We start from the raw sequence: 27,100 nt of genomic DNA, 5'->3' as shown, positions 1-27,100 counted from the left end.
ATCTGAGTGTGTTAACTTTGCTCAAGATTTATCAATCTTAATCTTAAAACAGATCACCTCAATATCAAAAACGATCTCAAAGGGTAGCACGATACCAAATACCGATACTTTTGGTAAAATATAAAAAATATTGTGTAAGATAATCTTTAGGATGTTAGATATATTGTAATTCTAAGCAAGGAGAAGTTGGTAGAATTGTCAAGGACTTTATGCATTATCGTAATAGCTACAAACTATTTTTACTATAAGGGTAATTTTGAATTATCCTTGAGACTCGTTCAAACTATCGACCTTTTAGGATTGTCCTCTCATTGATTATTTGTCGATCATGTGCACCGTAAACCGATAATATCACGAAGGCAAAACAGACGTGTCGGAAAACGTGGCAACTGGCAAACTTTTCCGACAGGTCGGTGAGCATCTACGATAGCCCGCTAATGGGCGCACTACTTTGACGATGGTTGTTGGCTGTCGCGAATCGCTTGATCTGTATTTTCTTTTATGACAGCTGCTGCCGGACTAGTTTTTTATCGTTTCTGCAAGCGCATTGTATAATGAGAACTCTATATAGATTGGGTCCGATGCTGATGATGGCTTTGGGTATTGTGAACATTGTTATTACAGAAGATCCACAAAGTATTGTGGGATTGGTACTGACATACGGCGATAAAGTGTAAACCAACCTTTAGGGGGTATGTGTTTGGATTGCAATTGTGTACTCCTCAAAATTATAGAGATTAGCACCCTGACAATCTAGCGTGTCGTGAGCGATCATCAGGTGTAATAACTATGCGTAGAATTATTCTGAAATGTGGTAGGTTGGTTGATTGGCGCAGGTGTTAGTTTTAAACCACAAAGGTAGATGTTAGGAATTACAATCCCATATGGCCTAATCTTTTTTCCCAACATACAACCATGGCTCTGGACAGACGGACAGACAGACGGACATGACTCATATTATAAGATAGCACAAGTTGTTGACTTGATTATGGTGCACTCTGATACATGATAACCAAGTTAAATAAGCTCAGTAGACGCGTACAATATTCCAATGCCTGTATTGATGTTATTACAATATAAATACTCTAAAAATATATATTGTATAATAATATAATATATATTATTATAATATGATATATTAATATAATTATACCTATATATTATGCAGTATACTCATTTTATATAATAATATTATATAATATAAATATAATGAAATTTAAATTATATAATAATATAAATATTATTATATATACAAATATTACAATATTATAATACGGTATTACATTGAATGCCTGCATTAAAACAAATCGGTTTGAAGTATGCTAAAATGTTTGTATTTGCCGAATTACAATGTTGATGACATATTGCCAAAAGTGAACTGATAATACTAACTCCATGTTTACGAAGATAGATATCTTTTGAAACTGTCAGATTTGAGGCTCATAAATTATTGTGAAGTCTTTCTAGGGCAAAAAGATTTCGCTACTTTTAATAAGCAGTAACTGTTACAAGCCTTACAAACTCTTGATATGCGAATATTTTACCCATCTATTTTTAATTGATCTCTTGAAAATTGTGTATGGTATGACCAGCAATATTACATTGTGAAATCATCGAGTCTAAATGATTCACTGTTAATTTATTTTCACTTAAATTTATATTATATTTACTGTAATCTGCTACCACTGATAGTAATAGCTTCTTACCAATCCGGTGAAACTTGAGGTCTGTAATGGTCACCTCGTGGAGCTTGCATATTGGGTTCTCTGCCTTCTCCCTCTGCTCCGTGTATTCTACCTGTACGACGAACAATTTCAATGTTAGTACAGCTACTAAAATACATTTCTACGTTATAGTTTGGGACAAGAGATGGAGGAGCTCTTGCGATGAAAATCTCTAGAATAGTGACTTATGTTCGCATTGAGAAATTACAAAGAAAATTACATGTTTATTATTGTTTACTGAAGCTGACGATCAAGGCAGCTGCTGAATTTATGTTCAGTTTCGATTAACAACAACACCTTTCTTGTTACATGGAGAAACGTGAACTAGCGAGTCAAACTTTTTTATGAATTTGTAGTGCAGGCCGTAATTGATGTCTCACCTCCTATGCTCTTACGGCTGCCATCGCTGTGGCGAGAGGAAGTTGAAGACGCGCTTTCTCGCATCGTGCTACCAGTATCGCTGCCTGGATGTAGTTTATCAGAAGAAGGGGCAAGCCAATGACCGCCTCGATTCTGTAATACCATAAAAACAGAGCATAGGCTATTCGCATCATAGTTATTTAATTGCAGGCCCTAGGGCTATTTAGGTAGAAACATAGCAATGATGATCCAGACTGAGCATACGCTGTGACACTGAAACTGCCAAGGCAGAGTTGTATTAAAAGCCTGGAATCAGCAATAACACTTATGTCCTATTTAATATCTCATCAAGAGCAGAAAGTGAATATTGATTTCAATGGCAGCGGCTGTCTGAGAGCGTATCATCGAAAGAACTCTTAGCAAATGGGAATTTGCATGCTCTCTTATGTTTGTCTGAACGGTCAAAGGCCACTCCTTAGCCTTTAATCATACGTTTGTAATCACGCTTGTAAGAGATTATTTTTCAGACAAATGGTGACACAATCATCTGACTTCATGATTTCACAAGAGATTCAATATCAGAGAGTCTGCCTTCGTTGTGAACAGCTCAATAGAAACAAGAGCGAGTGCAAACCACGCGCTATAAAAGCCTTCTAAGTGTAGTGCAGTGAACCATGCAAAACTTGAAAAACACAGCTAATGTAAAAACTGAAAAGATAATTATAAAATTTGTTTCAGGATCAGCAACCATAAAGTTCAACAAAAATATTTGTACATGAGTTTGTCTCTGGTCAAGGAAATACTAATTAGGTGACTAAATCAATAGAAACTAATGTAAAATGAAGTATTATAGGGTTTTCTTGTCATACATCCAATGCAAGATTTCTTGACGAAATAAGATTTGCCGCAAGATCTTTTGTCTGCATATATTGCAGTCATAATACACATATGTGTTGGCTAAAATAGAGTTGATGACTCTGCCTAGCGCGTGTAGTTCTATGGATGACTCGTGGTTCTATGGATTAAAAGATCAGCACTAAAACCATAAGTTCCTGTGGTCAAGACTCACATATGCTATGACACAAAATTCCCTAGCAGACAATGACCCCTAACTACTTGCCTCATTTGAACATGTGATTGTAACGAGGCTATATTTCACCTTATGTAAACCTTGATGATAACTATATCATACCTATCACCTATCATATAGGTATCTCCATATGATACCTATATGATAACTATATCACCCACGCATAAGGATGACAAGAAAGAGATGATGCGTGACACTCAAATAAGATTTAAGGAGTCGAGTTGTGCAGTATTACAAAAACACACAAGATGAAGTAAAAATGAAACAGATGTGAAACAAAAGGTTAGTGGTACTACTAACACAATGAGTATTAGTAGTGCTACTAAAACACTCACACTATCAGAGGTGAACCAGGCCTGTGAATGTTTTATAGAGCTGTAGTCAAGACCCTCAGCTCAATGACTGTCACTAAATAAATGATGGGTGAATAGAGTTGAATGGTAAGGGTATTTTTGTCAACCAGACCAAACCTTCAGGTTAAAATGAATAAAAAAAGATAATTCCTAGAGCTAGAACAGATGCAGGAAGGTAGAGTAGAAGAAATGAACAGACAGTTTGAAAGGACAATTACAAATATCAGAAGAACAAAGGGACAACATGTGACCCGTAGAGAGGAAACTTGAAGGATGTACAGGGCTTAAAGACATTTGAGAAAGAGATGAAAGCGAAGAAAAATGACCTCACTATTGACGATGATTATTAGAAAACACTTAAGAGCCACCGCTTTTCGTAATTATGTTAAACTGCACAAAAAACATAATAATGAAAATAATAATGCCATTACTGCTACAAATAGTATTAAATCAAGTTATAAGAAGTACATAACAAAGAAAGGATAACAAGTATCACGTTAGTGAGAATTATTGTTGTGAAGCGTTCTCAAGGCGTTTAACAAATCTCTGAAGGAAGAAATACAAAATATATATCACAATCATGGTCTTTAGATAATAAGAAAGAGATGTTTGACTTAAAGCAACACCTAAGCACAAACCCTGGAGGCTTTATTTGACAGGGGACAGCCAAATAAGCGTTATATGAATTCTATGAAGACTCCAACATCCATAGACCTATTAACTATACAGAATAGTTAATAGTAGTATACAGTATAGTTAATAGGTCTATGCCAACATCTATCGCCAGACACGGCTTGAGTTACTGTCATATAAAAACTATAACTTGCAGCAGATTCACCAGGAGAATGAATAGAGATAGCTCCAATTAGTGATTGACCACATAAACGGCAACGTACATGTACAAGGCCACAGGCGTGCACCAATGGTTGCCTCAGGTGAAGATTTACGAGCTAGACTGAAAAAAAGTTTCATCAGATGAAAAGAAATTGTGACCAAAACTTTTTGACTAGATATTTCTTTTACACTTGAGATGAAAATACAATGACGCTGTATGGAGGTAAACCACAGCCTGTATGTCGATGATCTGAATATCATTGTAGAGTTGACTGGAGGAGTTTGCTAAGCGTACAGACGTATTACAGAGCAGAACGAGTGAATCAATAGTGCCGTCGGGCATGAGTACGCTGGACGGCAGGCAGAGACAGGTTTTTTGAGTGACTCTCATTGCTGAGCGTAGCTCATGGTCAAGGATTACTGTATCCCTTGAGAGAGTAAATAGGTTTGAATTGATATCTAGTAATAGAATCATTGAGAAACGAGGGAATATTTGATGGTTTCCTATAATACAAAATAACGTAACAAGCGCGCAGTGTAATTTGTACTAGCCAACAGTTGGGTGGAATATGCATAAAGCGAAGAATGAAAATCTGTGAAACTCTTACAGATTGAAGAAGAGATTTGTATGCCATATGCAAATTATGCATAAAAAATACACACAAATATCAACCCTGCATTTACGCGTGCCTTATATATACAATTTCATATTGAGCATTACGTGTGAACTAACACAGATGATTGCAACGTGCTATCATGAGTACAAATTTGTACACTTGCAATACATACAACAGTGCACACTCTAAGTACATGTACTCAGTTGTACCATGCACATATAGGTATGTATACATGCACTACACACATGTTTCCGTTACATCAGATACAAATGCACACCATGTTAACTCATATACAATATAACAAGTTCATGTTATAGCTACACACTATACATCCACGTGCAGAGAAAATTTATGTTGCAACCATTTATGTATGACAACTAGTAACTTCAATGACAATGACACTTCGCTAAATCCAGTTTTATGATAGCGAGACCAAATGTTGTTTCCTTTTCATATTTCTCTGGCAACATTAAAATCGTCACTTCTCTGGAACATTCAAGATTTGAAAACATCAAGTATTTGGCAACATTGAGTAGTTTAGACTCCCGTAGTAGCTATTACAGTCAAACATTTTCATAGAAAACTTTTCAACATACAACGTTAAGTTTTAACAAACATTTTTCTCAACATATGAAGTAACTTCCTACATACATAGACTAAAAATGTTCAAAACATGACAGTTCTGCAAATAAAAGTGAAAATCTGGTAAAATGAAACATAGAACGTAAAAATAAAAAGAATAAGCACATTAAGTTACCTTAGAGTATGTTTAATGCAAATTAGAGTAAGTTAAGTTAGAGGTAAGTTAGAGTACAGTAAGTTGGTGTATTTTTGTCATTCATTCTAATACCAAGCATTACCAAACTTATACTTTTGTTCATGTGTCTCGAAGGTGAAGTAATAATAACAACCTTTTTTACTTATTATTACATATTAATTTAGTGTAACATACAATTTAGACATTTACGCAAAATCTGTTATTTAGCTACTTTGTTTCAATAGTACTTGAAATTACTTAAAAAGCATTTTTGACCGTTTTTTAGAATCTGTAACAAATACAATAAAATGCATTCAGATAAAAATGTCTGTTGCAGCGCACAACAGTTTCAACATAACAAGCAAATATCAGAACAGATTAACTTCATATAGCTTGTCATGGTTTGACTGTGTTATTGTCAGGGTAATAGATGTAAATTTGGTAAATCCAAATTAAAAGAAAAATAGATCATTAGACTAAGAAAACATCTGAAATAAACAAATACAACTGTGACTGATGTTCTCTTACTTTTATGTAAAATGAGCTGAATCAGCAATGAGATATTGTTGGAAAATAACCAATTTTGGGGGATTATTTGTGTTTCGAAGCTACTCACCCTATCAGCTGGCGAGCTGCCAGAAGAAACCTGTCCATAGCTCTCATATGCATCTACTGTCATCGCTTTTGCTCTTTCTTGCATGTGATTTGGCAGCATCTTAATTTGAGGGGTCAGGACTTCATCCTTGGTATGTGGAAAAGCTGTGGGTGACCCAATGAACTTGCCACCAGCAGATGATCTAGTCGGGGATCTAGCGGGTGACACCGCTTCTATAGATGATTGTCTACTCGTGGAGGCTGAAGGCTGCCATTTAGGAATTATAAACGGAGTTGTCTCCAATTCTCCTCGCAACCTTCCCGTGTGTGATACGTCACCATTGCTTTTTCTCAAGTTCATTCGGCTGTGGTTACCGTTCTCATCCATCTGATCTGTTTCCATCAAGGCATGTGCGCTGCTAGATCTCTTAGCCGCTCCATGGATCCGCATTTCTCTTGATCTCCTGTGAGGCGAGGTATCTATGTCCGATGACATAGATGACTGTCGTACAAGGCTACCCTTGCGCTCAGCACCTGCCGGCCTCATCCCATGATACCATTGCCCTGACTTGAGCGCCAACTCTTGCTTTTTTCGACAAAGGTTACATGCCCAAATAGCCTAAAAGAAAAGGATGCTAATCTTTTATAACATTCATAACACCGACAGAATTTGGAGAAAATTTTTATTAATTCAGGCATATTGCTTGCTGTAGTCATATAAGAGTGTGTATATGACAGTTTAGGGAGTAAATAACCAGTATTTGACAAGTACTGGATTTTCTGCTACTGACTAATGTTTTCTAATACATACAGACGAAGTTAAATCAACAGATTCACAATAAGACACTGTTTCAACTTTTATTTACTTACTAGATGAATGTCCGGTGTTGCACAGGTAATAAAATGATTACTCAATAAATTTGAGTAATGTACTTGGTAAGCTAGTAATTTAAGCTAGTACAATCTTTACTATAGTGAGAGCCGTTAAAAAACTTTACACATAATGATTAAGAGTGCTAATTAATAACCAATCCCAATCGTATTTTTCCATAGCGCTATGAGCATCGCTATTTTAACCAATGTAATGAATATGCGGACCGTTATTAATCACTTTGGCCAGTTGGACACGTAGTCTAATGGGTTGGCTCGCCTGTTTGTAGACCAGAAAGTTCCGAATTGAAATCCTTTACGATGCTGATTTTTCGCACCCAAAGCTTTATCGTCATAACTGGACCAACGAACGACAAAAAGCACTGATATTTATATATATATATAATTGTTTCCTCACCCCGGTTAACCCGTATGGGTAGTAATTTCTGCTTTAACTCGGGTCTCTTATCATATATATATATGCATAAAATACACAAAAATGGCAACGCGGTTGAGTCTGAAACGTTTTAATCGAATTTGACAAGACTAATTCATAGTGATTGGTAGATGTAGTAACTTTTGAGAAGTAGCAGTTTTGAACACGATTTTTAATGGCTAAAGCAGTTATAACTAATAAATTATGGCAATAATTAGCATAAATATGTTTGTCTATTCAAATGTACAAATTGATCCAAATGCCACTCCAATGTTTAAAATCTAAATTAAAAATATAAAATATGGACTACACAGGCCTAAATATTTTAAAAAACTGCAGTTTACAAGAACTGTAATAAATTGAGTTTAATTGTCTGGTATAACTTTGATTGATGATTGTGAGTTGGGGATTAACTTAATGACGTTCAACAAAAGCTCCGATAGACGTATGGGATCTAATTAAAATAATTTAATTTAGAAAAATCATGATTGTACGTTCTCATTAACCCGGTGATAGTGCAATTTGACTTCTGCACTGTCACGCAATTGTACTTGCGGTATGTATATGACCATCAAACAAGTAATTTTTAATGTGATAAAATGAAATATTCGACATACCAAAGCCTACACAATTTTTCATCTAATGCCAGAATTTTATGTTTGAATGTCGGAGTAGTAATATAGGTTTTAAAATTTTTTTGAATGTCACAGACTCATTTTTTAGGTTTTTCTCATACTTCAAAGTTTCATAAATGTCGCTCTATGGTCATTTGAAATAATCTTGTCAAAACTGATCAAAACGGCAAAAACTCTAGCATTGACTTCATCTTTCCTAGAAATTAATTATTTAGGAAATTTAGCTGATTCTGCCATAAACCAGAGCTCAACGATTGACTCAGATTGTTTTATGGCAGTATTGTAATATATCAATCTACTCAAAGGTTATATTTCATGTTGAAATATTAAAGTGGTTTAATTTTTCCAATTTTAAAATATTACCATTGTTAAGCATAGTCAACGTCTCTTTCGAAAATGAAGGTAAACTAAAACAACTCCAGTTTAGTTTTTATATAAATTGACTTTAAAACTATAAATGTGAGTGTCATCTTTGAACGTTTTAAATACTAAAAAACAGTCGTTGAGCGGTTTTCAAATATTTTAAAAGGACTGCCTGCTCATGCTGATATGGCTATAGATGAGAATGAGATAAACTATCAGAAAACAAAAATACTGCCAATCGTTTTGATTTAAAAAAACTAATGAAGCCTGAATCAAGTATAATATTGCAAGTTGATGTGAATCTTTTTCTGTAATGATCTCAGTCAAATGATATAAGCTATATAAAGCTGGCTGATTCACCATCTAGATCTGCTGAGTCTAAAGATCTTTCCAAATCTTTGCTAAATGTTTATTTTACTTTAATTAAAGGTTTCAAGATCTTTCATGGTTTGTTTCCTCATTTTTACATGAAAGTTACAGGTTCTCAACTCATTTCAACTTACATGATATGAACGAATTGCATACAATATCTAACAATTTTTTTTAGAAATATCATTCCTATCTCCTTTGACAATTTTCTTAACAAAGAAAACAAAAAAAGTTCTCGACTCATTTCAACTTATATGATAGGAACAAATTGCAAACAATCACTAACAATTATTTTGAAAATATCATTGCCAGCTGCTTTAACAATCTTCCTCCTAATATCCGTTCTCTTAGCAGAGAAAGGCATATTAAACACTATTTGTCAAACTATTTATTCAATTTTAGTGGCTGTTGCCCTTTTTTTCTTGTTTGTTTTATTATTGTTGTATGGCATAATTTGAAAAAGATTTCTATTTGAGATGAAATTACTGCCCATAAAGTTATATATGTATATATATATATATATATATATATATATATATATATATATATATATATATATATACTAGGTGAAGGCCCCGCGTTGCACCGGTAATAAAAACGTTTTTGCACCAAAACTTTACTTTTAATCTACATATACAAAATTTACCATTCTAACTTTTAAATGAAGATGTTTGATTATTTCTGTGTGCTGTGTGTAAACCAGTCCGCAGGAGATTTTTAATACACAAAACTGTAGCGCTATAAGTGGACAGACAGACAGAATATAGACAAACATTGAGATTTATATATATAATAAACAAATATGAGTCCAACAAGAAAAATATGTACAACACTGTTACTTCCTTTTTATAGAAAGTAATTAGGTCAATTGACCATCCTTCGGCGTGCCAGACTTCAAGTCTTTTGTATACGTGATATTCTTTTGGTTAAAGTTTTGCTTTTAAAACTGCGTGGTGTAAAAAAGTTATACCACTAAGAGGTGAAAATGTTATTATTTTTCTGTTGCACTAAAAGAATTGTCTGATGAGTGAAGTATATCTTAAATCTTTTTTGTCAACCAACTTTTTGTTGACGCAACTCAGTAAATATTTGTTGGCATTAGGCCAGTCATAAAAATTAAACAATCAATAAACCTTGAAAGTAAACATATTTAGTTGACAACACCCAGGGAACTGTAGCTTCTGCTCTAAGCTGTAGATAAGCCCCTGCTAGGAGGTAAGGTTAACAGTCAGGAAATACGACTATCATAGAGCAGCCAATCATCATACATTGGCGCATGTCTCAGACTTATCAGACCATAGGAACACAGACAACCACCTAGCAAAGGCAAGTTTGTTTTACCTTTGCTTTTAATGTGAGCTTGCCTCCGCATCGGGTACATGATTTGAGCTGACAGTAGTGACACGTGTAGCCTGATGTTCCCGCAAACTTGACTTTATTACATATTCGACATGTGTCTCCGTCGGCTGTAGAGGTCATTGGCACACCTGAATCTCCAGTCCTCTGCACTTGCTTTTTAATGTTTGCCTCCAAACGCTTCACATCATTCTCCAAGTTACTGAAATAGCATAGGTTATGGTTATTCTTGTTTGTCGTTGCTTAGCTATAAAATGGCTGCCATGGAAGAAAAGCTTTCTGGCCTGATAACCGCATTTTAAACAACGAAATGTTTACGAGATGTTTACGAAATACACTCAATCTGAAGTTTGGTATTAGATAGAATTTGCAAAGTCAAAGAATATTTTTGATTCTAACCTACTAAGTTTTGAACTTGAAATAAATTACATATCTGTTTGACTGGCTTTAGCAATGATGCAAGCCTAGTTTAGCAGCTGCGGGAGGTCGATCAGTAGGACACTGTCTGTTTTATATTTAAAAGCGGAATAGCAAGAAGTTCAAAAGCAACTTGTCGTTAGTTTGTTTCGATCGTAGCTACTTTTTCACCAATCAGAAGCAAATAGGTATAAGATTCGCGCTTCAACCTTAATACTAGCGTGTATGAACCAGTATGCTCAGAATTACACGCCGAGGACAAGAAAAGTAATATAAAGCCTTTTCCTTATACTAGCAAGAAACTTTTTTCAGTTTTTTTTCAATTGTCATGTAGTATGCATTTTCTTAGGAGTTTTGGGTCATTTTTATTAGCTTTTGTGCAAATCAGACAGCCGTTATCTTATCTTTTGGTGTTAAAATAAGAACTCTTTTACAGAAATAAGTGAACAAGGGAGCCAATCTTACCTAATCACATGTTGGTCTCGCGCGGCCTCTGCTTTTTGTCTCTCCAAGACTGATTCTATTATCTGTCGTTCTTCCTCTGTCAGGTGGCTGAGATCAGGCTGTGGAGGGTCGCTAGGCAACCGTCTCGGACTCGTTGCGGTTGATGCCATGTTTTTCCTACATGAGGAACATACATGAAAAGCATGGGATGATGGCGCTGTGTCAAAGAGAGATGGCTGTAGGGAGCTAGTTGCTCTCGTATAACTAGAATACAATATGTAGATATGCACTAGCACAAGCTAATGTATTGATTAGTTCATTCTGTATACTCAAAATCAATGACTGCTACTCGAAGGGCTGAGGCGAGAAAATAGCTCGTCCTAGTCGGTGCCGCTCCGGTTATTCAACTAACCGGTTTTCTAGAAGCTTCTGCTAGCTGGTATTTTTCTTACTTTTGAGTAATTATGCCTCCTTGACTGACTGAAAATTGGTATGGTTCGTTAGTTGGAGTTTGGTTAATTGCGACACCATTTGACACCCTTCCCTCCTCTTGAAATAATCTCAGCCTTCAATTATCAAGGTTCATTACGCTGAAAGCTTTATTGTCTTGGGTCCGTTTTGTCACTTAGGTGTTCAAAACGAACCAACTGCATTCGTAAGAAATCTGAAATCTTCTGTCATTTGAATACTACCCGATTTCAAGGGTATGATGGTGAGGAAGTATGCGGAGAAACACACACCTTAACGAAATCAATGTTATTGGCTTTAGTCAGTTTGATATGCAGAAGACAAGCAACTGTAGTACTTTGACCCTCTTGCGGCAAGTCAAATCTTGAACCCATAAACAGTTTTGAATTCAATGCCACTACTGAACGATGAACAAACATGTCAACTTGGCGATTTGTTGGAATGACAATAAAACGGCTGCTATATGGTATTTTAGTAGGCAAATAGCCACATTATTGCAAAATATCAGGCAACATTTTTAACAGATAAGGTCGTTGGACATTTACAGATAAAGTCGTTAGACACCTACAGATAAAGAAACCAAACCAAATTGCTAAGGAAATTAAAAAAAGCATGAACGCACGCAATTAAAATAAATAATGCTAAAATATAATTGTTACTGCTATGAGGCTAAGGCTAATAAGGCAACGGAAGGTTAGTATAACTATTATGGTAGACCGGAAATGGTATATAATTTATTTTCCATAAATGGCAAAAATCTATTCTTGGTAGTTCTAAAGATTGGTGATTAGTTTTATTGTAAATATAAAATGACCCGTACTATAGACCTTTGATTTGTTCTGCTCGAAATATATTATTTGCAAGCTTATAAATCCTGTCAGTAATGCTAAGGAATGATAAAAAGAGTCATAGAAAAATATATTTCTTTAATATAAAATATAAATTACTTTATATAGATATAATATATATATATTTATTTATATAAATATAACTATATGTTTAAAACTATAATAGATGATCATTATTTTACATGCACAGGTAAAATGTTATTGTATGAAACTTACATATCCCAAATTCATAGCTCTGATTTGAGCTGGTTATTTGTCAGTTATAGGCAATTCTCAGTAGCCATTAAGACTTGTGAGAAGGTAAAAAATAATTAGCTATATTATAATATACATGTAATTGCTTAATAAAAATGGTTATAAGAAATTTGCCTCAATCAACAACACAATATATAATATAATATATTATAATATATATAATATATATATATAAATTCTTCTATAAATACTTTAAACATTACAGTAACAGTGAACCAAATACAATGTGTTGTTGATTTTTGATAAGACAACTCCAAATGCTAAATATATTCTCACATCCATTTTCACATGGTATAAGCGCACTGTATATGCTTCTTAATTAAAACAATTTTAAACATGCGGCTCATAAAATTTTACTGATGATCGTAAAAATTCAACAGTTCCAAAATCATCAAAAACATATTCTGCATGATTATAAAAAACAACGCTGAAATGTCAGCAAAATCAGATGATTGAGAATCAAGGCTCTTCTCAAGACATATCGTCAAAAACCTCCAAACCTACAAACAGAATAGCATGGTGTCAAAATCTATTACTGTATAGCGGCAGCTTAATTGAGATAAACTTTTTATATTATTAAACATATTATAAAATCCAAAAAATTAAATATTGATTGCTGTTAACTATCATAGTTTATGTCAGGACTTGCTTCTTATATCTTTTTAGATAGATTACAATCAGCTACAGGCTATATTTTTGCTAGTCACTAATGTAGCAAATCACCATTTAAAAATATATAGTCTTTTGGTTTATTGTAAATAAATTTACAGAAAGAAGAGTGGATAGACCAACCACAAAATACACAAAAGGAAAAAACCAAAGACTAGAATAAAATTGAGTAAAAATCAGTGAATTCAAGCAACCTTACTGAACAATAGGAGCGGGATATATGTGATATATTACTTTTAAATCCTATTTAGAAAATATTTGTATAATAATTGAATATTTGTGCATCTTTGATATTTGAAAACAAATGCAGAAATAAAAAAAATTCAATTCATCAAAATAAAACAGTGGTGAAAGCTAAATTTGTGCGTTTCATAGTAATTAGTTTAAATATGGAGCTGTTTATGAGGAGACAAGCATTATACTTTACGTAAAAATGACAGATGCAATAATTTTACACAAGGCTATAAATTGTTTTTATTAGTGAAAGTATAGCAGCATAACAGATTAAAGTTGGTTAAAAAATCCTTACAATGACTGACAGCGCTGCCGCTGTATTGAAATAAACTCTGTACAATATTATATATATATTATATACCATATACTATTGCAATTTGTAAAAAACTTTTTCAAAATAGATTCGCATAAGATTCACATAGTCATCATTTTTTTGAAATCTTCTGCGAATAGTTATTTGTTATTTGAAAACTAACAAAAGTTTAACATTAGATTAGTTTAAAAACTTGTCTTTTTTCTGTGGAAATAAAATAGATAGCAGTATTAAGCAAAAGCCGTTAACCAAGCAGAAATTGGCGATAGTAAAGCACTTTGAGCTTTAGTGAATGTCATCCTTAGATAGGATTCTACTCTACGATTATCGTAACTTTTCAATTATATTATTAGCTGTGTTTAACCTCCCATGTTAATTTCTGTTGTAACAAATGTATAATAACTGTGAAACAGACACCACTTTTTAAGTTAGGTTTCATTGGTACATGGCTCTCATAAGTCGAGACTGCTGGTCAAAGATGTTAATTTCTACTATAATAAGAGCTGTGTTTACCAACCACCAACCGTGGACTCAGATATCCATCTGAGTCCACGGTTGGTGGTTGGGTAAACAATTGCATCATGTGGCATTTGAACACGAGGCTTTCATCTTACTAGCTTAACACAGGAACACCTACACCGATCGACTGCCTTCTAAAGTTTTAAATTAATTGCGGAAAAATTGAATTGTGGAATTGTCTTTCCTTTATCGACATGCTAGACTGCCAGAGTGCTAATAGATATAGTAGTTTAGCTTGTCAGTCTTACGAACCGAGCTGTTTTTGAACATAGACATTGAACATGATAGTTCTCTTTATATGTTTAAAACTATAATAGATGATCATTATTTTACATGCACAGGTAAAATGTTATTGTATAAAACTTACATATCCCAAATTCATAGCTTTGATTTGAGCTGGTTATTTGTCAGTTGTAGACAATTCTCAGTAGCCATTAAAACTTGTGAGAAGGTAAAAACTAATTAGCTATATTATAATATAACTGCTTAATAAAAATAGTTATAAGAAATTTGCCTCATGTTGACTTTATTAATCTGTTGTAATTAGAGATTATACAAAACTAAACATATCATGTTACTACCGCAGCTCCTTGGTAGAAAGCTTGCACTTTGAAAAATACAAAGTGGTACAAATTTCAAACTGGCGTAGACTTTTACAAAGTCGTAGACAAGAATATATTTGCTTCATGACAATAATTTCAAGCATTTTATGACAACTAGCTTGAAAATTACGAGTCGTCTCACAAGAGATTAGTAATCAGAGTCAAATCAAAACAATCTTTTGAGAGTTGTTTTACCTTTAGAAAGTAGTAGGGCAACTCCTAATAAATTAACTTAGTCCAAACTCTGAACGTTAGTGCGATTGAATTACGCATGCCCTCGCAAACGCTCATAGCTAGCATGTATCGCATTCGAGTCAAGGATAAACGTGGTCAGAGCTACATACGCGTTGTAAAATGCTGAACTCGAAAAGATTAACAACTTAATTTGGTAACAAGACTTCCTTTATTTGTTTTCTGGTAGAAAATATGAGAGTTAAAGTAATATCTCGTAACCCAGATGATTACGTGAGGGAAACAAAACAGGACATTAACAAAGGTATTACTAGAATACGCATATTCCCAGGGCTGTGTTCGAATCGCTTTTTTATTTGAAATCAAGTATGTTACAAAACGATTTGGTCAAAATAGTAACACCTGTTTGTGCCAAATGATATTTAGCAAATAAAATCACGCGTCTGATGTGCTCAATGCAAGCTCCAAATCAGTCAATGATGATTTGGAGATCATTGTTAAATTATTAGTGAGCATAAAAATATTTGAGAAGCTAAACACCGTAAAACACGTGTTCAGCAAGATAGAGTTGGTTCTTCAGCAAGTCGAGTCCCATTTTATTTTTTCAGCGTAAGGACATTTGCTTCAATGATCCAAGTATTTGAATCATCACCTATTTAGACAGAGCTCTGCATCTTCCTTATGAAGATAGTAGTGTCAAGTGATGTAGATTACATGTTCTTCTTGAGGTATATATGTCACTGTTTCTTTGTTATAAGCTTTTCTTTTTTTAAAGTAATGGTGGTGTGATATTCAAGGGAAGGCATGTGGTTTTATTAATGTTTGCGACTTACAGTTAAGCAGACTTACAGAAAGTGACATTTTTGTGCATAGTGTTTGTGGTTTATAATTAACTAGCAGTGAGCCAGGTAATGTTCTATATTTTTGTGTGCTTCAAAGAGGTAGTCTGCAGGTGGGTGTTTAAGAGACTGATTTTCAGAAACCAGATGGAGTTTTAAAACCAAATATTTTAGCAACCTGGTGTAATGAACTAAACATATGTGTGGGGAAGTTTGAATAAAATTGACGGAAAATGTGAAAACACATAGCATTCATGTGTGCTAACAGACACACACAATGACAATGTGGGAGTTATTAACATAAATAACAAAACCTGCTCAATATTGATGAAATTGTAATTGCACATTTGCTAGTTCCAAGAAACTTTGATCCTACTTTGCACCCACACACGGCTTCAAGAGAGTATGTGAGAGCCTTGAATGCCACCAAGTTGGAAAGGGTTTTTGCCAAGCCCTTTCTTGGCTCCCTCGATGGCCACACAGAAGGAGTGAGTGCCATGATCAACAGTCCTGTCAGCCTTTCTAAAGTTATAACAGCTGCCTACAATGGCGAGGTATATTATCATTATCTTCCTTTTATCTTTCCTTTTATGTTCCTTTTACCACTCACTTGGTAGAGACTTGCATTGTTACCCGCATTATTTTTTTTTATGATTGATTACGGCTGCATCAGCTTGTTTATAACTGAACATGTGACACTTTTTACTATTCTTGTTTCTCTTGGTTTTTACTTCTCTCGTTTAAATAAACAAACCTTTAGATGACTACTAGCGAAATGTCCAGTGTTGCACAAGTATTAAAAATCATCTTATAAACAGTGACAGGTAATGCAGTTGCCTGCCACTTGCCATTAGCCTGGCACATTGCCAATGGCTAATTTGAGTAAGCTAGTGTTGCGAAACTTACTAATAAGAGCTGTGAGAGCAAGCTTTAGTGCTGTTGTGCTGTAACTTAATGCTATGTTATTTTCACCCGCATTGCAATATATATCGCCCAATGATTCCATCAGTCTCATGTAGCTTAATTGGTAAAATGTTTGCCTGGTGAATGGGAGGTTCTGAGACCAAATCCAGCATGAAATGGATATTTTATTCCTAAATTTTAATAGCTATGGCTGGACAAACCGAATTAAACACATACAAACTTTAAGATTTATATATTTAGATTGAATATATCTTATCAGATAATATTAATTTTTCTTAACATTATTTTATTTAATAATATTCTGTTTTTGCTTCCTATTTATTGTCTTACTTTTCAGGTCTATTAAATTTGTGCCTGCTTAGTATAACTTATTGAACAATCTGAACTGCATCAGTTACTGCATCTTGAACTCATAAAATTGTTGATTATAGCTTTCCATAGTTGTTTATGCATGTATGATCAAGTCACAGTGTTATTGGAAACACTAAGTAGTCTGATATTAGCTAAAGGTTGTGAATGATTTTGTGCTCTGTAGATTATCATGTGGGATTTACCGAGTAGAAAGGAGTTATCTAAGGTGACAGGTCACACTGGTTGGGTTCGTGGACTCTGTTTTCATCCCTCCGGCGAATATTTCTTTTCAGTAAGTTTTCTTTCACCTGTTTAAAATTTCATTCTTTCCTGAGTAATTGTTTCTGTCTGTATAGTTCTTATTGCAGCTCACCGGTCACATGAACAATGACTGGGAGCTTGAAATGGTTTTAGTTCGAAACTCATATAAAAATGGTTGAAAATTTTATACAATTGCGCTTTTGTGAAATATAGGTTGGTCTGTGTTATGCACATGCATCCTTACGCATCCTTGTTGTTGTCGATAGAGTTTTATGCACTGAGTTGTACTCTATGTTGTAGTAGCCTGTGTGCTACTCTATATACAGTGGAACCTCAGTTCTCGAACGCTTCGCTTCTCGACCAACTTGGTTTTCGACCAAAAAATTTGAGATTTGTTCGTCTCGGATTTCGACCATAAATTCGGTTCTCGACCGAACCGGACCATGCGCATTTGAATTAAACATTCGGAACAGTTCCGGAAACAGCATGTTTATACGTTTAACGACGTTGTTGTGAGCCACTTTCGGAAGTTTCTAAAAAAGGGAGAAGTTTCACATCATTAATTCTTTACAAAAAGGAGCTATCTGGGAGGTTGTCGCCTCTACCTAAGAGATTTTCTAGGGACACAACTCCTCCAGTCAGGTTACCCTAAATTGTTTTGGAGGAGGATTCTTCTTCAAAGATGTGAAGTAAACGTGCCATTGCTGTTTCCATTTTCTTTTTCACACAATTTTTGACGTAACTGATCTGTTGCATTTTTTTGCTGTTTAATTATCAATTTCTGCAATTTTTTGTATTGTATCGTAACCTTTTATGTTTTTGATGTTTTAAGAGCAAAGCATATGAAGTGTTTACTTTTTGTTTTCTTTTTTCATCCTCATAAATAAAAAATCTTTTATTAAAGTTAAACACGATCTATATCTACCCGTTTTTATTTATAGTATGCGGTCTACAGTACAGTTTATGGTGTAAAATGTTAAAAAATAATTTACCGAGGTTGTTAAATCGACTTAGAACGGATTAAAACTTATATATATTAATTCTAATAGGAAAACCTGTTTCGGATCTCGAACAACTCGGTTTTCGACCAACCTTCTGGAACGGATTGTGTTCGAGAACCGAGGCTCCACTGTACTATAATATAAATATTAATATATAATGTTAATATATAATATGTAACGTTCTATGCTGTAGTGTGGTGATGATCAAGTAATCCGGCAGTGGAAGTCTCCTACCGACAACGATGAAGGCTTTGATACTGAACCGCAACGCTCTATCATGGCCAAGGTACAAGAGTAGACCCCTTTGTCTTATTTGGTTTTTAAAGATGCATTCTTACTTTTGTGATATAGGGCAGGTTAAATCTCGTTGAACGTTAATCTGGTTAAATTCACGCATTCTTGCGTGAATACTAAAAATTTGAAAGTCGTCAGTTGAAATGAAAGCTAATCAATGTGTAAGTATTATAAATAAATATTATTATTTATTATATATTATAACAATATTATATTTATTATTAATATATTATATATTATTAACTCTAAATTTTATGGAGTTAATGTTATTTTACTTATCAGGCCTCACATAACTTTCTTATTTACACGCTGCATCAGTTACCGTAAATTCCGGCGTGCAAGTCGACCCGGCGTATGAGTCGAGGTCTAAAGTTTGATTTAACAATCTTGGTTTTGACATGTACTTGCCATATAAGTTGACCCTCTTCTGGCTCAAATCGGTTGATCGCTAATAGTTCAGTCGGCATCAGAGGCAGGCGATGCGTAGCTGCGGAAATGATATTAAAAAACGTCCATGTTTTTTTGTGCCGTCGGCAATACGTACAACAATTACCAAAAGAATGAGAGACGACAGTTCTAATAAGGATCACAAGGCTCGAAAAACAATACCTCACCATCTGATTGGCCCGCCTCTCCACTAGAACAAAACTGCTATCGTTGATAATGTGTATGTTTTTAACAGAAAAGCCATGCTGCAAGACATATTTCTTCAGGAAATGTGATTCATGTACGGCAAAAAGGATGGATGAACGATAGTGGATGTGTTAAATGGTTTACCGAAGTGTGAGCTTGTGGGCAGATACTAGAAAAAAGCATTAAATTCGAAAAAACACATTCTAAAAGAGAAACCTAGCGATGACAAAATGAATGTTGAAGAATGGTACATTGTGTTTGGTCCACTTCATGTTGAGTGGCATTACTAATATTTTACTATTTGATAAATAAATCCCTATATGTTGTATCATGTAATTTTGATTTGCAATGGCTTTTTGAAGTTGATTTTTACTACAATTTGTGTAATGAAATTCTGTTATGTAATTAAATGGATTTTAAAGCTTGAAATTTGGTGTCACATTTTCGGCTTATATGCAGGAATTTACAGTATCAAATGGAAATTATTGTCAGGCACTAAATACTTGAGTGTGGAGTGTGGACTCATTCGATTTCCCAGAGAAACAAATTATTGAATTTGCTAAATGTCAGGGCTGTCAGTTTAAGTAAAAAGGCTTGTTTACTAGATGTAAACTCCTTTACTTCATAGGAGTTGTGCACTTAGAAATGCATGTTTTAATTGACATGGATGAGTCTGTTTCTAAGAGCCAATTACAAATCATCTCACCATCTGATGAATGTGACCTTGCGGGAAACTATCATCTAATGTCTAGTAAACCAGAAGAAGAAACAATTGTCAAAAATAACAAGTTCTTCAGGTGTACATTCGCAGTGATACAGTTACCCAAGATATATAGTGTGTATTAAGTAGCTGTGGGTTGGGGGTGAGCACTCTGGCCTGGCAAGGGTCAGGTCAGTTGTTCGAGCCTCGCAAAGGGTTTTGAGAAAAATTGTCCTGTTTTAAAGTAGAGCTTGCCCAAAAATTTTGGTAGACTTTATCAGAAAGTTTCGGTATTTTTCTATTATTTACAATTAATTTTGATGTTTGAGGTGATCTGACTGCCAGGATGTTTCAAGATTAAATCGACAAAATCTAATCGAAAAAGTTTTGTCGGTATTTTAACTGCATCAGGAGCATGCGGTTAAAATGTTCAGGTCAAGCGAAAGAGCGATTATGGTGTCTATAATTGCAGAGACCGACAGAATAGAGGCGCGTAATGCTGAAACTTGAGTGAAATAGCCGATTTCAGCCATAACAAAGATAGCAACTAGTTACATCAATTCGCACAGATTTTGACATCACTAGTCTATAGCAACTAGTGATGTCATTTCGCACAGATTTTGTTCTGAGTGTTTTAATCGCAATCAAGTTTTGCTGATTTTAATCTTGAAACATCCTGACAGTCAGAACACCTCAAACATGAAAAACAATTACAAATTATAAGAAACAACGATACTTTATGAAAAAATTGGCTAAAATTTTGAGCAAGTTCATGTTTAAATTGCTCCTCAATGTCTCAACATATCATGAAGTTGGAGCCACATCAAGTTGGTGTACTTCCGCTTGTCTGGAGTTCCTCTTCCCTCTGACTTAGGAAACTTTGAGGCGAGAGAAGCTCTTGGTCAGTGCTAAGGATCACATAAGGCAGCTTAATCAATCCTGGCGGTTCATCTGAAGGATGTGAAACAATCTAAGTATTGTCAATTACTGGCAGCATTACTGGCAGCATTACTGGCAGCATTACTGGCAGCATGCTACATTAGTACACTTTCTTTAGTCAGTATTTTATACATGTATTTTGCTTGGCAGCAGGCATATCAATCGGCAGATAGCTGATTGACATATACACGTACATTAGACATATTATACAACAAGTGTTGTATAATATGTCTAATTGTTATTCATTGTATTCTTGCAGAATGTCTTGTATGGCATGGATCACCACTGTTCGAAGGACATGTTTGCAACTTGTGGACAGGACACACACATTTGGGATGAACATAGAAATGATCCAGTGAAACATTTTGAGTGGGGCGTAGACAGTGTACAGAGCATTAAGTTTAATCCCATAGAGGTATGCTACTGAGCATTAAGTTTAATCCCATAGAGGTATGCTGTCTAGAATAAAATCCTGATCTAGAAACTTAGACTTTTCTTTATATACTTTTTCCAACTGTATAAGCTCAAGGGGATTAGATTTATGTCTAATATTCTTCCTGAACTGGATGAGATTTATGACAATGCGGTATAATGCAGAAAGATGTATTGGGACATGTTTATTGAACACTCAGTGAAAGCTTGTTTTGCAAATTTAGGTTGCATATTGGTAGATCAGGCCATCCAAATATTTTTTTTTTCGATGCTACCGTCTTGTCTTTTGTTTATGCAAAGCTTACATCAAAATTTTCCTACAATTTATTCTGGTAAACCATGTTTTATGCAATGAATTATTCTTAATTGATTATAAAAGTGATATGAATTAGTGGTTGTTAGTAGAGATGCGAATACTATACCTTTTATCCATATATAGGATAAAAGAACGGTATAAATGGGGGTGCTAGGCAGAGAATCTATTCAACCAACATAGTGGTTTGTATGTTCTATCACAATCGGGAGCCATTATATCATTTGATTTAGCATTCTTGGCTGTCCAATAGCTCTTGAATGAACCAGCGTAATATTGGTGGGAATATTTAGTTTAATAACATTTATGGCATTACTAACTCCTTGATTTATTATTTACTATAAATTTATTATTTCAGGTTAGTTTACTGAATTACCAACTGTATTGTGTTTAGCCTGGGTGTGTAGAGATTATAATTGGCAGTTTAAGACAAATGCATAGATAACATGGTCCTGTGGCTTGTATAGGGCTGTCTTCAATCTGAAGATATTAGTGGCATTGCCCATTCAATTCCATAACATTGTGACTACATTACTATCAAATACACTCATATTAAATCTGTTCATGTGATTTATATTTGTGAGAAGTTGGATGAGTTTTAGTAAGAGAACTTTTTAAGCTGAAGATCCAAACATTTCATGTCAAGGTTTTATATTTAGTAATTATGGAATATAGCCAGGTATTATACTTTCAGCACAACCTACTCGGGGCGTGCGCGTCCGACCGAAGTATCATACTCTATGATACGAGAGGAGCGAATCCGATGCGAAAAGTTGTCCTCAAATTCAAGACAAACTCCATATCATGGAACCCAATGGAGTCGTATCACTTTGTCTGCGCTAATGAAGATTACAAGTATGATCTTTGTTAACTCATGAAGCTCATGCTACTATGATAGGAAAGGCAACTCTTAATTAATTGTTTGGAATATTTTGATGAAGCTCATGTTAGTTTGGTAGGAAACACAACTCCTAAACAAATGTTTGGACCCTTTTGTCTTGTCTTTGTTTAGCAGCGATGTATTACACTATATCACGTGTTTTTGTTAGTACTATCATTACTCTTATTGTTATTATGTTTTTGACGTTAAAACTTGATTCTCAGTAATAATTGTAGCTTTTTTTCTCTCCCATTTTTCAATATTAAACCGATTGGCTCTTTTGTTTGGTATTGATTTTCAATCTGTTTTAGTGCCTACACATTTGACATTAGAGATCTTTCAAGGCCTGTTACACTACACCGAGGACATGTGTCAGCAGGTATGTGATGCTATGTATGCTGGCTGAAGGTGCTGAAAGTGACATCTCATTAAACTGCTGCTAATGATGTTCATATGTTGTATTAGGTATTTACACCCCCTTCCTTGTGTTATAACTCTACGACATCTGAATTGGGGATTGCTCTATGTGACAACGGGTGTCTCAGTCTATAAATTAATATGGGTTATATTATGCCATAGACTTTAATAGACATTCTACTATAGTTATCCTAGTCAAAATGTTTATTTATCCATTTTACTAAATACGTTCAGAGTTGTCTTAGAAATAGCGTGTAGATTAACGCTTGCTGATGAACAAATAATACACAGAAATAGGTTTGTAATCGCACATCATGGTGAAACAGATTCTTGATACTGGGGAGCATAAGAGTGAAGATATTGGCACAAAATGCCTCTTTTGTCTCTCATCTGTGTCTGTCTTGTGTTTCTATAGAGTCTCCCGTTAGTTCCGTTAGCATTTGTTTGTCTGACCGGTCAAATTCTTTATATTGTTTCTGTGTCACAGTTGTATGTTCGCTACTCCATTTTGATAATTGGTAAGAATGTGTTTTACCATGTGACACTGAATGGAGGCTTTGAACAAATGTCAGGTGTCGCACAAATGTACTGTGCCATAATACACGGTAGAATCCAAAAGCGGCTAACATTTAAAAGAAGTAGTTTAGAGAGATTTTAGTGATTGTCCACTCTTACCTGCTAGTCATTGAAATGTTTGTTATTCAACAGAAGGAGTTTCAATGGAAAATTACTTTCAAAATTTAAACAGATTTGCGCTGACTGCTTTCTTTCAAACTCCTGTATTTCCTTTGAAATCACTTATGCTTCTATTGTCCTAGTCCTCGACGTAGACTATTCACCCACTGGTAGAGAGTTTGTCACTGCGGGCTTTGACAGAACCATCCGACTGTTCGACCACGAAGAGAAATCGAGCCGTGAGGTATATCACACCAAACGGATGCATATAGTGAGGTGTGTGAGGTGGAGCAAGGATAATAGATATATACTCTCTGGTAGTGATGAAACTAACATCAGAGTCTGGAAGTCGAATCCAGCGGAGAAGATTGGCTCAGTAAGTAATACCAGTTACAATTATCTGACATGGTAGGGCCACTAATAAGGGCAATATAACAACTTCAACTTTTGCAAATTTAGTCATTGTAGTATTGAAGCACACATGTGGTATTTTAATATATTCCTCTTTTGGGATATATTCAAAGTCATTCTGAATAGCGTTCAGGGTTTATGGTATTATGGGTAAGGGCTTATGGTATCAGACTAAATAGAATTATGAGAGTAGAGTGAATGCGAGGTTGCTCATTGAGATGGAAAGGCATACAGATGCTTTTGTGGCCAGCTGTTACAGATTTTATGGTTTCTTTGCCTTCTATAGTCTTCATATACAATTTAATACATGAATCAGACTGGACATTCAGACCTCACTGATACGGTGATCATGTATTGGGCTCTGAGTAACATTCTGTGGTTTAGACCGCTATATTCGCTGCTAATTTTATGATAACCGGCAGCAGTCACACAGTATTAGTTGTTTTTATTTACACAATAGCTTGAGTGAAATCTCATTTGCCATGACTGTCATGTCATTTGCATTGCTGACATGAAACAGATGGGACTCTATTGTAAACATGATGTCGTAGATAAGCGTAGATAAGATCATCTCCTATGATGCAAATGGAAATGTTTAACTTGATCTAACTTTCCTGCCTCTTTGACCAATGTTGACCTTGATGACGAAGTGACATAAAGTTTGCTAATTTAATAAGAATTTTAAATTTTTCAGAAGTTTTATAGCAGGCCTACTAACAAGCAGTGATATTTGTCTTTCACCCCCTATAGAAACTCTACCGACTATGCAAACAGTTTAAACCCTGAGTACCATCCATAAGAGTACTTTTGATTAATATTCAAAAATATCAAAAGAGGTCATTTTGTCATCAACGCTCTTAGCTGGGTGTATTTAACGATTACTTTTGCACCATTTTCTACTCTCCAGTAAAGGTCACATCCACCATCCATACAATGTAAATGAAAGTTTTGATTGTGAAAAGTTATTGATTTTGAGGAAGAATTCATTTTAGCAACTTCACTCATGTGCATTTTCATCTGGACCTGTTGTTATAAGCGGTATTTAAGTTAGTACTAAGACTGGACATTCGCAAGGTATATCCCATATAAGTATATGTGAATACAACTTCTGAATTGCATAGACAGTCATGTTTATTAAACAAGGAGCAAACGACATTTCGTGGGCACCAGGCTCAAGATGTTGGCCAGTTCACAATGTGCTGAGATCTACTGATGTTGGCCAGTTCACAATGTGCTGAGATCTACTATCGTGGAACGCGCCTTGGAACAATAGACTATGGGCCTATAGATTACCTTACTATTTGAAAACAGTGTGGAAAATAATACACACATACAAGGTATCAGGGAAGTGGAGATTGGCAATGAATTTTTACACAGATCTGCAAAGCATTATTGGTATTTAATTGTGGAAATGAGAATGTTCTGTAAGTGTGTGGAATGTAACACATGATTTGGTATGATCAGGTACATCCACGGATGAAGAGTGCCCTAAACTATAACCAGGCATTAAAGGAAAGGTTTGAAGAATATCCTCAAATCAGACGCATAGCGAAACACAGACATATCCCGTACCGAGTGTTCAAACAGCAGATAGAGCTCAAGGCTATCATGAAATCACAAGCTAGGAAGTAAGTCTTGCATCAGCATTATTGTGAATGGCTACCTATTCTGAGACATGTTTGCCATATAACAATATTCTTTTTATGTCAAAGCTGGGTCAAGTTAGTTGGGTTTTTGTAGTTTTTTGATTAACGGAAATGAAGGATACACTGTTGCGGAAAATCGATATTTAAAATCGTGCGAGCATGTATACATGCGACAGTGAAGGTCACAGCTATATGTGAATTTGATGTACTCAGAATTATTTCCTTTGCTTATTCTATGACCACAGGAATACTGTATGTAAAGAGGCTGAGGCTAGGTATTTTATGAGCTCTCAAGCTAAAATTTGTTTGCTATGCGCGTAGCGCCGTCATAGTTTGCTGTCGCATTTTCTTTCGCATTCATTTACAGCCTGCAGTATTGTTTTTGCCTCATGTCATGTGAAATAAACTAATCTGTTTTATAATTCTGATCAAAGGAATGGAATAGCAAGAAAAAATGAAGATGAATATGATGACAAAAATGAGAATTGAATAGCTGTCTAGTTTTTTCTCTCAAAAGTTTTTATTTTGCCATAAATTTTAAAGTTCAAATGTGTTTGGATGCTGTAAATCGATGTTTGCTCCTGAAACTGATAATTCTTCTTTAGACAAAAGAACAGAGCACTCAACGCCAAGCGTGGGACTAAAGTTGAGATTAAGAAACCAATTGAGGACGTGGTGCTCAGGGAGGATGAGTAGCCTGCGATGTTTATTTACACATTCTTCAAATTTAGGGGACGTCTGTGTGGCCTCACTTATGTTCAACAGATGGGTTCAGAATTCACATGCTAATTTAGTATTTTTCAGAGATGGAAACTCAGTCATTAACAATGTTTCTCTGATAAGCCCTTTTTATATTTATAATAAAATCGTTTGTTTATGTAGTCAAGCATCTCATTTGGAAGCCTACATGTAAACTTGTGTGAATAGTTGATACTTTCTATTATGTTTCTTCAAGTAAGTTTACTATTGAGATCATGTTCCTGTTTGTACAATACAGACATTGTATAGCTGACAATGGTGACAATGCGCCTTAAACAAGCCCTTTTTATTGAATGTTTCGCGATT

At 34.9% G+C, this 27,100-nt stretch overlaps 2 protein-coding genes across 2 annotated transcripts in view; one reads left to right on the top strand and one right to left on the bottom strand.

Annotated features, from left to right (window-relative positions):
- Positions 1–11,389, bottom strand: part of LOC137390360 (regulating synaptic membrane exocytosis protein 2-like) — a gene marked incomplete at its 3' end in the record, with an annotated part of 69,227 nt that extends 57,838 nt beyond the window's left edge. The window contains exons 1-5 of the mRNA XM_068076693.1: positions 11,241–11,389; positions 10,344–10,560; positions 6,352–6,948; positions 2,105–2,237; positions 1,707–1,797 (exon numbers count right to left, since the gene is read on the bottom strand). Coding sequence (XP_067932794.1) covers positions 1,707–1,797; positions 2,105–2,237; positions 6,352–6,948; positions 10,344–10,560; positions 11,241–11,389 — 1,187 coding nt within the window. The remainder of the gene's footprint in view (positions 1–1,706; positions 1,798–2,104; positions 2,238–6,351; positions 6,949–10,343; positions 10,561–11,240) is intronic.
- Positions 11,390–15,461: 4,072 nt separating this feature from the next.
- LOC137389780 (DDB1- and CUL4-associated factor 13-like) lies at positions 15,462–26,916 on the top strand. Its single transcript, XM_068075878.1, has 10 exons — positions 15,462–15,623; positions 16,513–16,712; positions 17,618–17,725; positions 18,889–18,981; positions 21,521–21,676; positions 22,701–22,861; positions 23,198–23,265; positions 24,122–24,354; positions 25,854–26,017; positions 26,641–26,916. The coding sequence occupies exons 1-10, from the start codon at positions 15,554–15,556 to the stop codon at positions 26,729–26,731; spliced, it is 1,344 nt and encodes a 447-aa protein (XP_067931979.1). The 5' UTR covers positions 15,462–15,553; the 3' UTR covers positions 26,732–26,916.
- The last annotated feature ends 184 nt before the right edge of the window (positions 26,917–27,100 follow it).

The sequence above is a fragment of the Watersipora subatra genome, chromosome 3, assembly GCF_963576615.1.
Source record: "Watersipora subatra chromosome 3, tzWatSuba1.1, whole genome shotgun sequence".
In the NCBI taxonomy this organism is placed as follows: domain Eukaryota; kingdom Metazoa; phylum Bryozoa; class Gymnolaemata; order Cheilostomatida; family Watersiporidae; genus Watersipora; species Watersipora subatra.
This window is presented reverse-complemented; position numbering and strand designations above follow the sequence as displayed.